The sequence below is a fragment of the Dendronephthya gigantea genome, unplaced genomic scaffold, assembly GCF_004324835.1.
Source record: "Dendronephthya gigantea isolate DGI-Jeju-01 unplaced genomic scaffold, DenGig_1.0 000005F, whole genome shotgun sequence".
Lineage (NCBI taxonomy): Eukaryota > Metazoa > Cnidaria > Anthozoa > Malacalcyonacea > Nephtheidae > Dendronephthya > Dendronephthya gigantea.
In genome coordinates, this window is record NW_021163015.1 from 3,126,685 (window position 1) to 3,146,621 (window position 19,937).

At 40.2% G+C, this 19,937-nt stretch overlaps 4 protein-coding genes, 1 long non-coding RNA gene and 1 pseudogene across 6 annotated transcripts; 5 read left to right on the top strand and 1 right to left on the bottom strand.

Moving 5' to 3' along the window:
- The first annotated feature begins 10 nt into the window (after positions 1-10).
- LOC114516211 lies at positions 11-5,591 on the top strand (annotated as a pseudogene).
- A 293-nt stretch (positions 5,592-5,884) lies between these two features.
- On the top strand, positions 5,885-8,730 carry LOC114516202. Its single transcript, XM_028535608.1, has 7 exons — positions 5,885-6,074; positions 6,497-6,625; positions 6,782-6,895; positions 7,142-7,558; positions 7,688-7,816; positions 7,902-8,348; positions 8,449-8,730. The coding sequence occupies exons 1-7, from the start codon at positions 5,966-5,968 to the stop codon at positions 8,601-8,603; spliced, it is 1,500 nt and encodes a 499-aa protein (XP_028391409.1). The 5' UTR covers positions 5,885-5,965; the 3' UTR covers positions 8,604-8,730.
- A 24-nt stretch (positions 8,731-8,754) lies between these two features.
- LOC114516212 lies at positions 8,755-11,886 on the bottom strand. Its single transcript, XR_003686278.1, has 4 exons — positions 11,723-11,886; positions 10,052-10,150; positions 9,874-9,967; positions 8,755-9,336 (listed from the first exon to the last, which is right to left on the bottom strand). It is a non-coding gene; the product is annotated as an uncharacterized LOC114516212 (long non-coding RNA).
- LOC114516205 (serine protease 44-like) lies at positions 10,146-14,318 on the top strand. Its single transcript, XM_028535616.1, has 4 exons — positions 10,146-10,709; positions 10,840-11,099; positions 12,417-13,027; positions 13,358-14,318. The coding sequence occupies exons 1-4, from the start codon at positions 10,612-10,614 to the stop codon at positions 13,613-13,615; spliced, it is 1,227 nt and encodes a 408-aa protein (XP_028391417.1). The 5' UTR covers positions 10,146-10,611; the 3' UTR covers positions 13,616-14,318.
- On the top strand, positions 13,533-18,485 carry LOC114516203 (trypsin-4-like). Its single transcript, XM_028535609.1, has 8 exons — positions 13,533-13,601; positions 14,297-14,438; positions 15,453-15,572; positions 15,821-15,856; positions 15,937-16,176; positions 16,444-16,590; positions 16,825-17,351; positions 17,453-18,485. The coding sequence occupies exons 2-8, from the start codon at positions 14,321-14,323 to the stop codon at positions 17,705-17,707; spliced, it is 1,443 nt and encodes a 480-aa protein (XP_028391410.1). The 5' UTR covers positions 13,533-13,601; positions 14,297-14,320; the 3' UTR covers positions 17,708-18,485.
- Positions 18,486-18,563: 78 nt separating this feature from the next.
- LOC114516208 lies at positions 18,564-19,838 on the top strand. Of its 2 annotated transcripts, XM_028535620.1 has the most exons (6): positions 18,564-18,698; positions 18,808-18,882; positions 19,051-19,148; positions 19,251-19,300; positions 19,435-19,628; positions 19,706-19,838. In XM_028535620.1, exons 1-5 carry the CDS (start codon positions 18,650-18,652, stop codon positions 19,595-19,597), a joined length of 435 nt encoding a protein of 144 aa, XP_028391421.1. In that variant the 5' UTR covers positions 18,564-18,649; the 3' UTR covers positions 19,598-19,628; positions 19,706-19,838. The 2 variants fall into 2 exon arrangements, with proteins under 2 accessions (XP_028391421.1, XP_028391420.1); XM_028535619.1 differs by having other exon boundaries at positions 18,569-18,698; positions 19,435-19,838.
- Positions 19,839-19,937: the final 99 nt, after the last annotated feature.

Below are 19,937 nucleotides of genomic sequence, written 5' to 3' on the forward strand. Positions count from 1 at the left end.
TTTTGACTGTAGTCACAAATTTTGCAAATTCAAATATCCCATTTTTATCTGACGAACCTGTTCGACGGCTCCCGACAACCATCTTGAATTTCTCTTCATCGATTGGTCCTACAGCGTTCGGCAACTGTGGATCGGCACTATAAAAAATGCGCGCGTACGTGATTTTTATTTGATCATGAAGACGCATAGATGCGCCCTTGACATTCAGGTGGAAGTGTTGAAGTGTGTTGAAGTGATATTTAATTAGGTTTTTGGAGTCCAATATCTTCAAACATCGTGGCTTTTATAAGCCACAATGCCACATTAATGCTTTTAAAAGGGCACAACCTCGTACAATCGCTTTTCGTGCAGCAATTAAATTACAAGATATTTGAGAAAGCTACAAATACAATGCTTGCTAGTCGTTTCTCTTTGATGGTCTCTTATTAAATGACATCAAATCACGTTCAGGTTTGACGCCATGACCTGGCCCATTAGAAGGTCATGTATTATGCATTGTTTCAAGGAGTCTCTGTGGTCATGACCCACGCCGAGTGTCGAGAGACCTGCGGTTAATTATACATTATATTTCTTCACCTTTTTTTCTGTTTACGTTTACCGCGCCTTGTGACGCAAAATATGCTGATTCCCACAGCGCGCGCGCGTTGCTATAAACCTCCACGCAAGCCAGCTCTGTCTCAATCGCCTCCTCAGGAATTGAGACCACAACAATATAATGGCGAGCAATCGTTTTTTGGTCGCTTTGTTTTTGCTCTCGTTTTTCTACACCACGATATTCGGACATCGTTGGACAATACGCCGCAAGCCGCCTACAGTGTCCAGAGGTATGTTATCAAGCATACTTTGTTTTATTATGTCTGCAAGGCAGCAAGGCGCAATTGTTGTTCTCGATTAAAGAAGATTGGTGTTTTGCCTAAAAAGTCTGACTGTATCCTTGATACGGCAGTATTGTGTTCAGTTTACTAGAAATAACCGGGTCAAACTCTGTAGATTGCAAGATCTAAGAGGGTTGGCTGTGGTTCAGGTGTTCTGACAAGATGCTTTAAAATTCTCCAAGTGGAGTGTGTAATGATAAAATAACTACATCAGTGTTTTGTGTGAAGAGCAGTTCAGAATGGATCATGCAGTCTTCAGGAGTTAGAGTCAGAACCAAGATACGTAAACACCCAGTCAAGGATCCCTCTCTCAGCTTTATAAATTATATGTTGTCAAATGTGTTATACAGTCTAACCTTTGGTTAAATTAAATCACTTTAGATTGTCGCGATAAATCCTCATCCTGTTCTAGTTACAAGTCATATGGATTCTGCGAATCACACAAAGCATGGATGAAGAAGAACTGCGCTAAAACCTGCGGCATTTGCACATCTGTTCGTCCCACAAAAAGTGAGTCTATTATATTTCAACCGCGTTGTGTGTTGATAGCATTAAGGAAGTAATTTGCACGTACTGATCTGTATTAAACTGTTAGCAATGCTTTGTGTAATAGATGGAAATGAAATTACGTTATTCGATGTAGTTGTGAACTTGTGAAACTTGTGAACTTTTTTAACTCCTGTTGGTAACTTTCAGGTTGCAGTGACAAGAGTAGAATCTGTTCCAGATATCGTTCAAATGGCAATTGTTATATGTGGAGCAGGAAATTTTGGGTGAAACAAAACTGCCCTCAGTCATGTGGATTTTGCGGTTAGTCAGAAATTCGATGGTTACAGCAATTCTGATTTTTACACTACTTCAGTAAACTTTGCTACAACATATCATACACGAAACAACTCGATACATTTAGGTTTGCATAATAATTCAAGGTGTGTTACTCACCGGAAATATTTAAATATTATACCATCCGGACGTGTTTATTCTCGTCGACAAACCCTTGTAAATATTGCACATTGTATTTTAATCCCGTTTAAATGCAACTGGGTAAAGCTATTAGCTCTATAAGAACTGTAATAATTTAGTTGTGTATATTGAAGCTGTTTTTTAATACATATGGTTCTGTGTTTAGGTCCACAATTGTTTCAAATTCACAGTTCAGCTTATAAGAAATGCCTTGCAGCGAGGAGGGACTCGAGAGAATTGTCTTTGCGTGGTTGCGCTCAAGACTATGAGCAAAATTGGCGATGGACAGCCGACGGGAGACTTCAGTTGGCTTTCAAGCAGAAATGCCTCACTGTGACCTTCACCACCAGTTACAGAGGTAGAACATACTGGATTTCGCTGCAACCATGTAATTACCGCAGGTGGTCTCAACAGTGGACCTGTACCTCCAGTGGTTATTTGAAGTTGAAGAACGGTAATCTGTACTTGGTCCCAGTCGCTTCAAGAAGACGAGGACGTTTTAGTGTTAAAGTTTGGAGCAGAGTTACAAGAAACTATCGCTGGTCACGTTATGATACTAAGAAATCACTCTGTGATAATGGTAGGTGCCTGAAATAATGCAAAGTTACGTTTGTCGGTCTTTTTCCCTCGTTCGATATTCATTGCTAAATATTTCTCATATTTCTAGGAAAAACATCGACGACAGGTAGCCCCACCACTATCCAAATTACTACCCCCACAACGACTGAAACGCCCATAACAACGACTGTCCCACCTACAAGAACTACCCTCGATTTAGCCACGCAATCGCAATGGTTCCGGATTCACAGTTCAGCGTATAAGAAATGTCTTACAGCAAGCATTGCGAGGGTGTTTGGATTGATCGAAACAGTTTCCCTGTCTTTGCGAGATTGCGTTGAAAATTCCGCGTCGCAGAAATGGCGTTGGACACGAAATAACCAGCTCCAGTCAGCTTTGAACCAGCAATGTCTTTCTGTGATGAGAATCTTTGGGGTATACCGTGCATCGTTGAAACAATGCGATTTTGGAATGATTTATCAGCGATGGACCTGTTCTGGTGCAGGATATTTGAAGGTGAATGACATTAATCTGTACTTGATCCCTGTCCTCTACAAAGGTATATCTCGTGGAAGTGTGCAAGTGCGAAACAAAGTTACCAACAGTTGTCTATGGTCACGTTATGGTACCACGAATTCACTCTGTACTGATGGTATGTACTCTTCCATTGACTCAAAGTGGTGATTATGGTTCTACATGCACGAATATGACAAGTTGTTTGTTTCTTGACAAGACAAGAATAACCAATTGTTAGTCCTGAAAATTCTAACATTGTTATTCGTCGTCTTTCTGGATACAGCACAACATTGTTCAATCCTGCTTTCATCAGCCAGGAACAACTTGAATGTTTTCACGCGAGTTTCTCACGTACGTCAGCCGTCAGGCGTTAACTATTTTGATATTGAAAAATTTGTAATCTAAACTAACTTTTATCATTATACAGATGTTCAAACGACAACGGTGCCAACAACCCAATTGACTAGTAAGTAACCTTGAATTTCCATCTAGTAAATTTCCAACATATTCACCATTAAAAAATTACTCAATCCAATAAAAACTGACAAAGGATTATAACTTTTGAGATTCTTACGCTGATTCCTAAGGCCATGTACCTCCGAGCATGCTTGTGGAAAACATGCTGCGTTAACACAGTTCTATTTTCTCCCTTGCAGCTATTGGTTCTCAAAATACTTGGTTTCAAATAAAAAATGCTGCTTTTAACAAGTGTTTAGCATTGCGGTATCGATCAATATCGAGTTCATGGTCCCCACTATTGACGCTGGAAACCTGCGATAAAACTTCATCACTACAGCTTTGGCAAAGGACAAACAGTGGTCATCTTAGGTTGAGCCATAATGGGAATTGTCTTGTTTCTAATGTGTACAACTCCCCACGTTTTCGACCATGTAATACGGTGAGTCAAAACAAAGGATGGTCGTGTGTGGAAAACAAATTGAGATGGGGGGACAATGAGTTATATCTGTGGGCAGCGATGTACAGAGGTTGGCCGTTTGGATACAATGTTAGAACAACGAGGAACCCTTGCAGTGCAAATGCGTGTGATTGGTCTCAGGCAGAGACAGGGCTGACAGTTTGTAACAGTGGTAGGTATTAAGATTTCTACGTTGATTTCACTTTTCTTCCCTATTCATTAATAACAGAATATATTCAATTTTCCAGGAAAAACAACATCGACAAGTCCTCCTACTACAACTCAAGTGACCACCTCTACAACAACTCACCCACCTCACACTAGCCACCTACAACAACTCACCCACCTACAACAACTAGCCCACCTACAACAACGACTAATCCGCTCACAACAACGACAGCGCCACCAGTTCCACCCACCGACAGCTTAGCAACTCCCCCTATACCTCCAACAGATTCACTCATCCCTGACAATACGCCACCCGTCCAACCATTTCCAGGAAACACTCCTCCAATCCCACCCCTTCCGGGAAACACGCCACCCGTCCCACCACCCGTTTTTACAACACCTAAACCAACCCCGCCCCCCGGGAATAGAAACGTGAGGTGTGGAACTAAGGGGAGGACCGGGGGGGTGGTGAATGGCACCGCCTCTGCCGCTGGTAGCTGGCCGTGGATGGTCGGGATTAAAAATTGCGCCCGCTGTAATATCTCATGCGGTGGTACACTGATTAGCGATGAGTGGGTAGTTACCGCTGCACACTGTGTAACGGCCAAGTTCCCGGAAGATCTACATCTGGTTGTCGGGGAGGTTGATCAATCCAGAAGATCTGAACACGAGCAACACTTTAAAGGTCGGCTCATACTTGTACATGAGGATTATGGCACTGACGCACCATATGACAAGGATATCGCTCTTATACGGTTGGATAAATACGCTGAGTTTAACGATCACGTGCGCCCGCTGTGCCTCCCGGAGCAAGGGAAGGTGCTGACGGACAAAGATCTATGCACAGTTACAGGATTTGGTCGAATAACGGAACATGGTGCAAAATCAGCGAAACTGCTTCAAGCTAATGTAAAGATTGCGGCTTTACAGACATGCGTGAAGGTAAGATCATCTCTTGATATTTTTCTGGTTATCAATACTGGATTATCAACACTGGAAAAAAATTTCTAAAAAGAGACGTTCGCACGAAAATACAAGTAAGTAAAATTTAGTTTAGACAGAATTTATAACGTTCATTGATGTCTTTATGCAGACGTACGCCAATTTGCTGAGACCAAGGAAAGTGACATCAAACATGCTATGTGCCGGATATGAACGGGGCGGTACTGACGCATGTCAAGGAGATAGTGGTGGTCCGCTGACCTGCCTTGATCGCAGTAGATTCAGATTTATCCTAGGCGGAGTGGTGTCCTGGGGCATAGGATGTGCCAGGCCTAATCTCTATGGAGTATATACTAAAACAGCATTGTTTACGCCCTGGATTCAGAAGAAAGTGGACGCTTATGGAGACTAGTGTTTGAAGCGTAGAATAGCCTGCAGCGTAGACTCTATAACAAGGATTCGTTCTCTATATCTCAAGCAAGACAAGAAAAAACATTCATGTTTTCTCACGTGTATAAATAGTGTATTTTTACTCCAGCTCAGATGTCTCGGAGTTATGTTTTGTAGTCCAGAAAACTCACGCAACATTCTTACGGTTTAAGATTAATGGTTGGTATTGTAGTATATAAATTGAATAATATAATAAAGTTACTAAATGCATCAAATGTTTTTATGGTTTTCGAATGTCGCGACCGTATGTACACCAGCTCGTAAACTCTCGTACATCTTCGCTTCCTCTTCGCCACCGTTCGTGTGATAATTCCAGTCGTTTCTTGATTGGTCTCCCATTGAATGACATTGAATCGATCAGGTTCGACCCAGCCCGTGTGAAGGCGTGGTGATGTCTCACGCTGAGTGTCGAGAGACTTGCGGTTAATTTTAGAACTTCATCTCCATCTTCATGACGTTTGCCGCGCCTTGTGACGCAAAATATGCTGATCCCCACAGCGCGCGCGTTGCTATAAACCACCACGCAAGCCAGCTTTGTTTCAATCACCTCCTCAGGAATTGAGACCACAACGAAATAATGGCGAGCAATCGTTTTTTAGTCATTTTGTTGTTACTCTCGTTTTTCTACACCACGATATTCGGAATTCGTTGGGGTATACATCGCAAGCCGCCTACGGTGTCCAGAGGTATGTTATCCAGCATACTTTGTTTTATAATATCTGTAAGGCGCAATTGTTGTTCTCGATCAAACTGAGGCAGACGAAGTAGGAAGTTTTGGCTATGACTATACATTGCACACCTGAATCGGCAGTATTCAGTTTACCAAAAATAACCAGGTCAAACTTTGGAGATTGCAATATCTACGAGGGTAAACTGCGGTTCAAAATGTTAAACAAATACTTCCCAGTGTGTTAGATCAAACAATGCGATTTGGGAAAATTGTAGAACGCTAACACTGGATCATATAGTCTTGGGGAGTTAAGATAAGTAGCAAGTACCAGCAACACACGTAAGCCCAGTCAGGGGCCCCTCTCTCAGCTCTTTTAAATTGTATGTTGTCATATGTGTGTTGTACAGTCTAACCTTTGGTTATATTAAATCACTTTAGATTGTCGCGATAAATCCTCATCCTGTTCTAGCTACAAGTCATATGGATACTGCGAATCACACAAAGGATGGATGAAGAAGAACTGCGCTAAAACCTGCGGTATTTGCACATCTGTTCGTCCCACAAAAAGTGAGTCTATTATATTTCACCAGTCGTGTGTTGAATGATAGAAATAGGGAAGTGAATTTGCGCATGCTGATCTGTATTAAATTATTAGCAGTTTTTTGTGTAATTGATGGCAAATGAAACTGACATGCTTAACTTTATCGATTGGTAACTTTTCAGGTTGCCGTGACAACGCAAGAGTCTGTTCCAGATATCCTTCAAATGGTTACTGTTATATGACGGGCAGTAGAGGTTGGATGAAGCAAAACTGCGGCCGGTCATGTGGATTTTGCGGTTAGTCAGAAATTCGACGGTTACAGCAATTCTGTTAGAGAATTTTATATTTAAGTACATGACAAACAAGCAGGATTTGCTGCAACATATCAGTTAAGAAACTACTCGATTCTATTTACAATAATACTCTATAAGTGTTCCCCTTGTACATTATGCAACTGGGTAAAGCTATTAGCTCTAAAAGAACTGTAATAATTTACTTGTGTATATTGAAGCTGTTTTTAATACATATGGTTCTGTGTTTAGGTCCACAATGGTTTCAGATTCACAGTTCAGCTTATAAGAAATGCCTCGCAGGGAGGAGGGACTCGAGAGAATTGTCTTTACGTGATTGCGCTCAAGACTCCTTCGAGCAAAATTGGCGATGGACAGCCGACGGGAGACTTCAGTTGGCTTTCAAGCGGAAATGCCTTACTGTGACCTTCACCACCAGTTACAGAGGTAGATCATACGGGATTTCGCTGCAACCATGTACTTCCCGCAGGTGGTCTCAACAGTGGACCTGTACCTCCACTGGTTATTTGAAGTTGAAGAACCGTAATCTGTACTTGCTCCCAGTCCCTTCAAGAAGACGAGGACGTTTCAGTGTTAAAGTTACCAACAGAATTACCAACAACTGTCGCTGGTCACGTTATGGTTCCACGAAATCGCTCTGTGATGATAGTATGTGGTTTAAGATTATGCAAACAGCAAAATAATTATCATAGTTCTAAAATCTTAATGCCACTATCTACGTTTGTCGAATTTTTACCCGCTTTGTCATTGATTGCAAAATATTTCTCATATTTCTAGGGAAATCATCGACGACAAGTAACCCAACCACTACCCAAATTACTACCTCCACAACGACCGAAATGCATACAACAACGACTGTCCCACCTACAAGAACTACCCTTCCCCCACCGTCTGTCTCCACCACTGGTAATTCACCTTTTTGAGATTCTTAAATCGAGCATGCTCGTGATTTTTCAAATGCGTTAACACAGTTCTATATTCTTTCTTGCAGCTATTGGTTCTCAGAATCCTTGGTTTCAAATAAGATCTGCAGCTTTTAACAAGTGTGTAGCATTGCGAGATCGATCAAAATTGGCCGAGGAGTATCGGTCATGGGCTCCTCTGTTAACGCTTGAAACCTGCGATATAAATTCGTCACGACAGCTTTGGCAGTGGGCAGGCAATGGTCGTCTTAGGTTGAGCTACAATGGGAAGTGTCTTGTTTCTAATGTGTATAATGTGCCACGTTTTCAGCCATGTAATTCGGTGAGTCTAAACAAAGGATGGTCGTGTGACGAAAACAAACTGAGATGGGGGAACAGAAAGTTATATCTGTTGGCATTCATGTACAGTGGTCTGCCGTTTGATTACAATGTCAGAACGATAAGGTGGACCTCGTGTGGCAGAAATACATGTGATTGGTCCCGCGCAGAGACAGGGCGGACAGTTTGTGACAATGGTATGTATTACGAACAACATTATGTCAACTAGGATCGTTACCTTGGTCACACTCTGCCCCTTATTCTCCATTGACACAAGAAATATGTTGAATTTTTTAGGAAAAACAACAGCAACAATACCACCTAGTACTCCAGAAGTAACTACACCTACAACAACAACTAACTTGCCTTCAACAACGACCAAACCACCTTCAAAAAATAACCCAACAACGACTAACCCACCTTCAGAAACGACAGCGTCTTCAGTTTCGTAGTTTCGTCCACAAATGGTTTACAGGCAAATTAATTTTATTCACTATGAAACTTTGTAATTACCATAAAATTCCGACACAACATTTTTGCGGTTTTGGATTATAACAAAAATTATATCAAAGATTATATCAGTAAGATAATAAGCTGCTAAAAATAAATTCATCAGATGTTAATTATGGTTTTCCAGCTAATTAAATCAGATCTTTCAGCGTTGAGAAATAAATCCGAAAAGAAATCTTCCTTAAAAGGGAAGGTCTCCGCAAAGGGATGCTCCTGTTCCTTGTCGCGACCATTCACCCGCTCCGTAAACTGTCGTACCAATTCGCTTCCGCCTCGCCACCGACCGCGCCAAAATGCCAAATATGTTGATGCCTTTCGAAGAGAAATGAAACGGCACCAAATATGCATTCATATATTTCAACTTCAAGAGGTTTCCCATGCATTCCCATTGCTGAAATTCGTATTTTTCACGAATTTCATCAACGCGACAGCGCTGTAAAAAGACGACGCCACGTTGACTAGCAGTGAGGCAACGTTTTTTTCCTTTTAACCTCAGTTGTCCTCTGCTTGTCCATACCCAGCGTTGGCTGAACCCAGTCGAGTTTTGGTCACATTTTCTGAGCGTTAATGAAGGCTCGTAGCTTTGCGATGGCGTGAAACGGTTTCTATGCACTAGACACTGCTCATAACTTGCGCTTTCAATTCTGAAACTCTTTGTGGCTTTTACAGCGACAGCTGAATGTGAGAGAGACAGTGTGATGTAATTAATTTTCGGTTTAATAATCGGTTTTCTACTTTTTATCCTACTTTTTGCGTATCTGGCCTCTGAACTTTGATTACCAGTAATAAAAAATGTCACTCACTCCTTAAAAACATTGCTGTTTTATTTGAAACACCTTGCAGTAAAGTTTCGTAGAGTTAAGTTGTAAAATCATATTTCGGGCGAACTCAAAGGTTGAGAAATACTGCAAACATGTCGTATTCCGTTTCATTTCGTTCTCAATTTTGTGCTTGTACCATGGAATGTACAAGAAATATGTACAAGTAATTGGCAGCTCTGAGGTTAGCCCAAAACCTGAGTGTTCACCGTATGTTGTTGTTTTCACCAGATTTCTAGATTTTACAATTTCGATTGAGGGTTTGAGTTAGATTCAAATACAGTTTGAACTTTCCAAATATATTATTCATATTCTACAATGGTTTCCTGTTGTTTTATTTGATAGTAAATGGCATTCAACATGTGTATTCCCAAGTATCTCATTCAGTACTCACCATTTTTTTCATTTCCAAATAGTGCAAAAAGTGAGGTAAACAAAAACAACACAATATTGCTTATCCGCATCGTATCGTCACTCGATGATAATCTCTGCGTTTAGAAAATGCGATAATGCCTTTACTGTAGTCCACACAACTGGCAAGTTCGAGGGTCTCAAGAAAATGATACACTCACCAAGCTCATTTATCTATCAGCAGCTAGACCTGATGCGAAGACGTGACATGAACCATAAGAGTTACAATTTTTTCAACAGCGCAAACCTCGGCAAACTCCCTAAAACAACATGATCGCTACATGAAAGTCTAATTCAATCACAAAAAAGATCGATTTTGACTGCGCAGAGGAATGTGCTATTTCAATTATCCCATCGTGTTCCAGAACACACGCTGTTGGGAACAAAAACAGCAAATCCTTTCATCTGGATTCCATCCATTTATCCTAATTATTTAGGGCAAAAGGTTATATTGCTCTCATGAAAGTCTCCAAGGAAAAATATCGATAGATAATCTAGCGGAAAGACCTTGAATAACATTCGTTTATCATAAGCGAAAATTTGAAGTGATTTTTTGGTCAGAATTTCTAATTCAATAAATGACGCGTTTCCTGTTAATTGCATGCGCAAATTATTCTTCTATGCGTCTTACTCACGCCTAAGTTGTAATTATTGATAAGTGATGGTGTTGATTCATTAGTGCATGTGATCGCAAAATATCATATAACGGTACATATGTCAAATGACAGCGGATTGCTTTATCAAGAATTCTTACAATCATGAAGTCTTTTGTGGTTGCGTTGGTGATCTTTATCGCGCCATACTATGGTTTGACACAATGTAAATAATTGTAGACCTTGTTTTATTTACTTCAAAATCTCAGCGGCCGGTAGTACCGAGGATGAGTTGAGGTATTTTCTCTCACTCTCATTACAGTGTGCGATATCAAATGACTAACATATTACTGAACTGTTTCAGACTGTGCAAACAAAAAACCAAAAACTCAATGCGACAATTGGGTGAAACTAAGATTTTGCACACATAAATATGCAACGTGGATGAAAACGAACTGTGCACAGTCGTGTGGATATTGTCTTTGCAAGGATAACAGTAATAATTGCGCATACTGGGGAGGAAATGGCGAATGCACTAAGAATCCAAATTATATGCTACTTCATTGTCAAAAGTCATGCGCTGTTTGTCGACCGAAACTGGTGATAAAAACGTCAGGTATGTATTGATTTCATTCACACTGTTTTGTTGCTGATATAAAGTAGCACTAGGTCACGTTTAAAATGTTGGTGCCTATCTTACACAGACTCGCAGGCCGTAGTGTTCATCAATAAATTCTGAAGACAAGCTAAAAGTTGCGCATCTTTTTCCTTTACGCACTTCGTGTATGCAATATACGTTTCACCTCGCAGGCGTCTGCTGGAGCGATTAGTCATGGATTGCAAACATAGCTAGGAATATTAGGGACCTTAAGCATGTAGGACGGCAACATGACCACGACGTGGTTGGAATATTCCTTTAAATTAATCTTATGGTAAAGCTTTGTTTTATATTATCAATTGTACCAATTTAATGAGATATAAGACGTTGAAAAGATTGTTTTACGTTTAGGGACAATTCTATATAGCCTAATTCGAGGTAGCGCTCGCTGGGTCCTGAAATGTAGACGTTCCGGCTACATAGGACGTAATAAATGACGTTTTGCTGTTGTAAATAGACCGTAGATCACGTCTAAACCCCATAGGTATTTAATAATTCATTTCTTTTCAATGAAGCATTGTATTGATAGCTGCCGTCGTCGTGTTCTCGTCCTACATGCTTAAGGTCTCTATTAGTACAACCTGTTACTACGAATCCATCTATACCAACAAGTATGTCAACCATTTGCACTAAATAATGAAAAAATCCCCGTCTTTATTTGATTCTGTGAAGCTAGAGCCAGTTCATGACGCTAATGTACGTCTTGTGGTCTTTTTGGACTTCGAACATTTTTCAGTCAATGACGCACGTATTCCTGGATCTGGTAGACGCAATTCACGCAAATTAGTATTGATGCGTCGCGAACGCACGCCACAATCGTAATTATTTTTACGTAAAATGCGACATCAACATCTTCTATAAATGTATAGTATGATGGGAAGTTGAGTACAGTATTTATTTTTCTTTCCCATGGCTTGATCCTGAATATTGTATAAAATACATAGACTCAGTAGATCACGCTAACATGAAGTTCTGTATTGTGTACATCATATTGACATATTTTGCGCTGTATATCAGCCAGTTGCAATGTAAGTAGATTTGTGCATTCATTGTGTATAGAATATAGAAGATTACTTCGTTTTCTCCATTTGGCCTAGTGCTATATTTTCGTCCGGTTTTAGTGTATAACCGATACTAACAAAGAATTTTTTCTGTGTGCGTGTTCTCATGTTTTGCAGGTAAAATGGCTACCATTCCTACCATTTTCAGCGCTAAGTAACTTTGTAGACATCTGAATAAAACCACGAAAATATAACCGATAATCTTTCTCTTTAGCTGCCCCTATGTATGCAGGATCCGGTGCTGGTTCAATCGCTGGTTCTGGCAGTCAACCCACAACCCAAGCGGTGGTGAAGAAGCCCACCGCATCAGATGACGACAACATCAAATGCGGCACCCGGGCAACATTAGGTAGGATTGTTGGCGGAAAAAAAGCCCCAACAAAAGGCTGGCCTTGGCAAGTCGGCATAAAATCTTGTCCCACCTGCAGGTACTTTTGTGGTGGCACAATAGTCGCAAAACGATGGGTGATTACCGCTGCACATTGCCTTGTAAACTACCGGGCAAGTGATCTACACATTGATGCAGGGGTGACCAATCAGAAAAATACTACAGAGCATAAACAGTCATTTAATTGCACGGCGATTCACGCTCATCAAAAGTACGCGATCAAGGCACCCTACGATGATGACATTGCTATCTTACAGCTGAATAAAGACGTCTTTTATAATGATCACATTAGACCGTTGTGTTTGAACGAGAATGAGTTAAAAACGGGGGAAAGATGCTCGGTAACCGGTTATGGCAGAGTTGCCGAAGGAGCAGCCAGCTCGGTCCATCTATTGCAAGCAGATGTACCAATTGTAGCCCACAATGTTTGCGTGCAGGTAAGATTAAGAAATACTGCTTTATATAACTATGGATCATGCAATTCAGCCCTGGCTGCTAGATGATTCTAATAAACGGATTATCTATCTATCTGGTTGATATTATTTCTTGATTTGCTGTTCTCAATATAAGGAGATAGTGATAGTTCTTACTATATAAGAATAGATAATTCTTACTACAAAAATCGTCATCATACACATATGAACTTCTGTAAGAATCAATCTTCATTTTTCGTGGAGCAGCTACGCAAACCAAAGTCAACCAACGTTCTCTAACCTTCCATAAAGTTTCCCACTGTGCGGTTCTAACTACTATCTTTCATTTCCAAGGCATGCATGAGACGGATTCCTCCTCGACCTGTAACAAAAAACATGATTTGCGCAGGTTATGATAAAGGTGGGATTGATGCCTGCGCCGGAGACAGCGGTGGACCGCTGACATGTTGGGATCGAAGCAAACAGCGATATGTTCTTGGAGGAATCGTCTCCTGGGGTATTGGTTGTGGACGTCCTAATACGTATGGTGTTTACACTGAGATGGAGCATTTGAGTGCTTGGATAACAAACATCACTGGGAAGATTGTATGATAGTAAAACTTTAAACTTAGCAAGAAAAAATGGTAATATTTTGTAGTTGAGGGTTGAATCTTGTTAATAATGTATTATTCTCTTGCTGTTTATTAATTAAACCAAATGTGAATAATTTAGACTGTAAAGATTTGGTGGAGGTGTTTTACCTGGTTTTTAGGAAGCACAGTTTCTTAGTTTCGAGATTGGAATATTTCACGCATCTCATCTGCCAAAACTAATTCTCTAAGTTCTCACGTAGCGACATTCATTGAACATTTGAACTGTGTCCTTCTTAACGACATTAATTATGCAAATATACTTCCTGTATTTCAACTTGAGCCTGGTGTGGGCGCATGCTACACCTTGTTGGTCGATGTTGCAACGTTTCCGAAGGGAACATTTTCATTCAAAAGAAGCAGTTCGCTGCTCTCATTTATAATAAACACATCGTTCAAGTTTATCAATTTCAGATAGAATCACTCGGTCTCTTTTGTTTCTGAAGGTTCACGTATTTTATTCGTATGTGTGTTTATTTATTTAACACATACTTGAATTATCATATTAATTTTTCGTCGCTTGACAATTGAGTGTCGAAAGGAAATCAGATTTAAAATACAGCCACTCGATCTGGGAGGGAACTAGACGCATCAGAGCGCACACAAAACAAAAGACGCCTTTCATTAATTCATTTGTGATCAGTATTCAGACAGTCCTACTTCAACTATGGCGAAACCACAGGCTGCTGTCCTGGTTCTGATGTTCAGCCTGTTTCTGGGGGAGCTGAACTTGGTCTCTGGTTCTCAAGTAGGATCTAATTACATTCAAATTGATGGATTTCGCGGTAGGTCGATATACCAGAAATATCTGTTTCTCTCCTTCATATGAAGTCAAGAGTAGAAAAGCTAGTAATGCTTGCTCACGTACACTAAGAGCAAGTTGAGGACCAGCAATTGCCGTTGATGCGTTTGTTTATACCAGATCACAGGTATCAGACATTCTCCTAAAAAGCGGCGAAATTGATCGGTGAATTATGATAGAATTCTGGTAATGTCAAAATGCTTTTCAAGGTTCTTATGAAGGCCTTATCCGACGCTATTGTCCGACGCTTTACGTTCAACTATATTGTCTATACATTCATATCACCGGATACAAGAAGACGGCAAATGTGACGTCGTCCAATGCATATATGACGCACTTGTATCGTAAACGAATATGTTTTTTTATACCATAGCTTATAGAAGATACCTCTAAATATGATCTATAAGAGGTTACCTCTTATAGATCATATAAATAATTCAATCATAAAATAGCATTCAATCCATTCATGAATTGTTTATGCGGCAATGCCGAAGAGGTAGCCCTAGACTTGGTACTTTTATTTAATGATCAATATGATTTAACCATCCTGGTTTATATTCAGGATTCACCGACTGCGGAATGAGGAAAACATTGTATAGTTTTGTCAGTATAGATTCTAAAGGGCCTGCTGTAACACGATGCATGTAAAGCCATTGCAAGCCGTTGAACGAGTCATCACGTTGCATCGTGCATGCGGAGATCTGTTCACACGATCCAACTTTGTTGGATCCAATTCACTACTGATGGATGTTGACTTGCAATTGTATATGGGCAGCAAATAAACTTAAGTCAGTGAATGCATTTCGAGACAAGTTGCATGAAAAATTGCAGCACGATGTATAGCTGGCTTGGTCTCTATGAACCTACATTTGCTAATTTTGCTTCCCTTACACAATTTTTCTTAATAAAATCGTCAAAATGAAATTCAAATAATGCTTATGAGAGACTATAAGACATTATTGGGAGTCTTTTAACCTTTTTCTTTTTCTGTTTTAAGTAAAACGAGCAACAAGCTGCCGGGATTATTATAATTACAACACATGCTACTCGTACAGAATCAACAATTATTGCTATTATTACGGAAATTACTGCAGAAGGACATGCGGATTGTGCAAAGGTTGGTGCAATATAAGATAACTTTATCACACGACTTGCACTAGACATATAAACTAAACGCAAGTGAGCAAGATTTAGGGTGAAACATTCAGTTTTAAGATACGAGAAAAGTGCCAATGATGACATGGAGTGATTACAAAGAGATTGTAAGCCCCACTTAACTAGTTCAACCAGTTCAAGTGTGAATAAGCTTTTAGAATTTTGCGATATAACCTTTGAGTCTTATACATAATATTGTTACTTTTTTAGTAAAGCCAGTAACTACGAAGCCACCTCCAGCCTCGTGTATGTAATTTATCTAACAACTTAACTATATAAAGTGAAATATTTAGATTTTTATATGCGAGGGTTTACTGCTATTTTAGATTGTAGGAACACAAGGTCTAAAATTCAGTGTGACAATTGGGTGAAGCAAAAGTACTGTACGGACAAAAGATATTCCAAATGGATGAGAGATAACTGCGCACTCTCGTGTGGACATTGTGTTTGCAAGGATAACAACCAGCAATGTGCATCGTGGAGTAAAACAGGGGAATGTGTTAAAAATCCAAATTATATGTTAATCAATTGTCAGAAATCATGCGTTGTCTGTCGCTCAAGAACAGGTACGGCTGGGAACATCTCCTTTGCACATGAGTGGATGAGAGTTGAGGACTGGATCAATGTATCAATTAGCTTTATGTCGGCATTCCCTAAATCACCAGACTTCATGGGAACAAGATAATATAAGTAATCTCGCTCTCCCCTTTGATGTCTGTGAAAGATTGACGCGATATTGGAAAATGCAAAGCGAATCGCAATCATAAGAATAAGCATTTCCGGGTATTTGTGTTTTCAAATATTGAATTCTCATCCGCTGTTTTTTCCTCTAGTCACGAAACCAAAACCTAAACCAACTCCAAAACCAGCCCCAAAACCCACTCCAAAACCCACTCCAAAACGAACCCCTAAACCAACCCCTCAACCCACCCCAAAACCAACGACCCAGGCAACTACACTTGCGACCACACGGTCCACAGGTACCAATTTTTGTTGTCAAATAATAAACATTGTCAATGAAACCATGAAAACTTGTCCAAAAGATGTGTGTTGAAACACGTGTCGCTGATTCACAACTTGCTTTGACATCATTATATGCAGAATAAATTCTTAAAATCACTTTAACACCTTCTAGCCGAGGCAGCGAGTGTTTTTGTCCTTGAGATACTAAAGGAGTTGTTAATTTTAATGGGGTTTTTTTTTAACGATTTCAGTTGGTACAAGAAGCTGTGGCCACTCATCCACAACCGGTGGTCGTATTGTTGGGGGGATATTTGCCCATCCGGGCGAATGGCCCTGGAATGCGGCCATTACATCGTGCAGTAATTGCACCAGGCTCCCTTTCTGTGGGGGGACTTTGATTAACAACGAGTGGGTGGTCACCGCTGCTCATTGCGTCGTTGGGAAAGATCCCTCGCAAATGTTCGTGAAGCTAGGTGAGACGAATATCTATCATAAGAGCGGGCACGAAGTCGAACGACAAATACAGGCCATCTATAGCCACAACGACTATGCGATTGCTTCAAGATATGATTATGACGTGGCCTTACTGCGTCTTAGCAGCAGCGTCCAGTTTACCTACTATATTCAACCTGCATGCCTGCCTCATCTCAATCCAAAGCTGCCCGCTGGGAAGAACTGCACAGTCACTGGATTTGGCCGAACAACGGAACGTGGATACAAAAGCCCGAGACTAAAGCAGGCCAAAGTTCCGCTAGTCTCTCATGCCGAGTGCAAAAAGGTAAGAAATATTCGTGCAGTGCAAGGTGGCATTTATGCGCATATTCTTGTGTTTACTGGATGAAAGTTTCATTCTAATAACTTGCTGTCTGTTCTTCTCAGGCAGTTGGTAGTTCGGCCTCCCTACGAATTACTGACAATATGCTTTGCGCTGGTCATGCTAAGGGCGGAGTCGACGCATGTCAAGGTGATAGTGGAGGACCCTTAGTGTGCAAGAATACCGATGGCTCGTATGAATTAGCCGGCGTGGTGTCCTGGGGCAAAGGTTGCGCCCGCGTTAACCAATACGGTGTATACGCTGACATGCAGGTACTTCGTGGCTGGGTAGAAAACGTAATGGCTCGAAACAGTTCCTGAAGATCGGGCTAGGGTCTGCAAAAACTGTAAATAGATTGATCAAACTGAAGGACCGATTCTTACATAGTAATTTCGCTGTTTTAAATCCTTCAAATTAAGCCAAGAAACTGGCTTGCATGATTGGTTGTGCCATCTTTACAGAGCAAAATGTAGCTGATTAATTAACAAACACTATACTCCATATGTCTGTTTGTAACCAAAGTTCTTTCGCAAAGTTCGGGTGTTTACGGTTCGGAACTTTGCGATTATTCTTCGATTAACTTCTACGATTATTTCAGGGTCAGGAATGTTAAACTGTAATCAGCGATAGTTATGAGAAATGATTGAATAAATCCAGATTCCAAAGGATAAATTCTTAGCGGAAGGGCCTATGTACTGCTTCGCACATTACATGAAATGTTTCGACTGAATTATTTGTATCCATTAACTAGCAAAAACCCGTTATCATTCGGTTATTCTACCGACTGCACGAAATATTTTTTCCCTAACTCTTTGAATGTGATTTCTTCGTCTGGTAAGAAGATTAAGGAACGTCGTGCAAAGTTAGACAGATGCCACCTGCTTCATTTAACAGGTGTCCAGCAATCAGAATTTTCTCCTTGAAGACTAGCGGTGATCAGAAGCAAAAATTTTAGTTTATTTACTAAGTGAACCGTTTTATTTGTTCATTAACAGAACAAGGTACGTTTTATTATCTATTTTATACTCTTTAAAAGTTTTCGGATGATTTAGAAGAGCGCTGATATAAATATTGTTGATTTAAACGACGGTGTGATTCTCAGTGGTATGCGGTGTTGATATTTACAAAGATCAAAAGCTTTAAAAAATGTGTTTATACACTGTAGTCTGTATAGTATTTTAAGTGTAAACTGTGATTGCAATCTGTAATACAGAGGATTTGCGAATCAGTGAAGGAAAGAGTTTGTTTGTTTTGTAGAGAGAATGGTTGCACAATTGGGCTTGGTTTTCGTGTTGTTTGCGGTCACTCAAGGTAAAGATGATTTCGTTGTATAAAAGAAAAGTTGTGTGCATCACGCCGTCTTACCGAGCCGTTAGCTGAATATATCGTTAACATTACGGATTCTTGTTGTTGTTTCTAGTAAGTGGATTTCAAGATGGCTACACAATGGAACAAGCCCAGCGTCGTGAGCCCATGCCTGAATACCCGAATCCAGGTAGAAATAACCATTTCCTTTTCAATTAAATAATATATCTCGGACTGCATTTAACTCTGCATGCAATTTCTCTGTCTATACTAGTTTAGTACTTAACAAGAATATAAAGCAAGGATCACTATCATACAACCATTTCTGTATTTCACGAAGCCAGTGTTTCGTTTGTAGGAGAGATAACATTTAAGTTACATTCAAAATGGGACGAAAATCTCCTAAACGAAAACGCGGCAGCCTTCAAAATTTTAGAGGGAAATGTCAGAAAAGCGGTAAGGAATAAGCTGCAAGTTTTATTGTGAACGATGTTTCTCTGTCGTTTTTCATTGCACGACTACATTTGAGTCGGTAAACAAATAAACAAGTATTTTTAGGTGTTGGAAGTCGTTGGTCAGGACAAAGAAATATCAAATGTTTATTTCAGGTATAAACAAAAAAAGAACTGCAGAACTGAGGCTGTAGTTCCATTAGTTTGCAGTTAAATTTGTAATTGCATCCCTGCCGATATCTTTCTGTTGTACAAAGCTAACACGGTGATTAATGTTCTGTGATCTTTAGACGAGGATTTCTGGGTATTGACAATGGACAGCCAATTACTGTGGTGCATCTGATGGTAAATGGTGGTTCAGACGCCGCGGGGCTTTTGGATGAAGCTGTCAGACCTGATGATTCATTGGGAGATGGTTTGAAAGTTTATAAAGGATCGTTCAATGCTTATTAAACTCATGGATACCAGCGGCATGCTTGAACTAGTAAGGACCAGCGATATCAGCTCTTAGTCTTTGAGTCTTCACAGTCACTAACTCAGTGATAATTTTTGTCCCTTCAGATGATGTCAAACTATCGGTTAGATATACTGTACTAATCTGTTGCGTGCATCCACGCAAAATGTTCCTGAAAACTATTTATAGTGTAAATAAATTTTGTAAAAGTTTATTGTATAAACTATACGCTCTGTAAGGAAGCTTCATGTTATTCGTAAATGATGTCTTTCAATGGCTGCATGGGTCTTTCAATGGCTAAACACAAGAGTGCGTGAACACGATTGTATTTTAATTGCA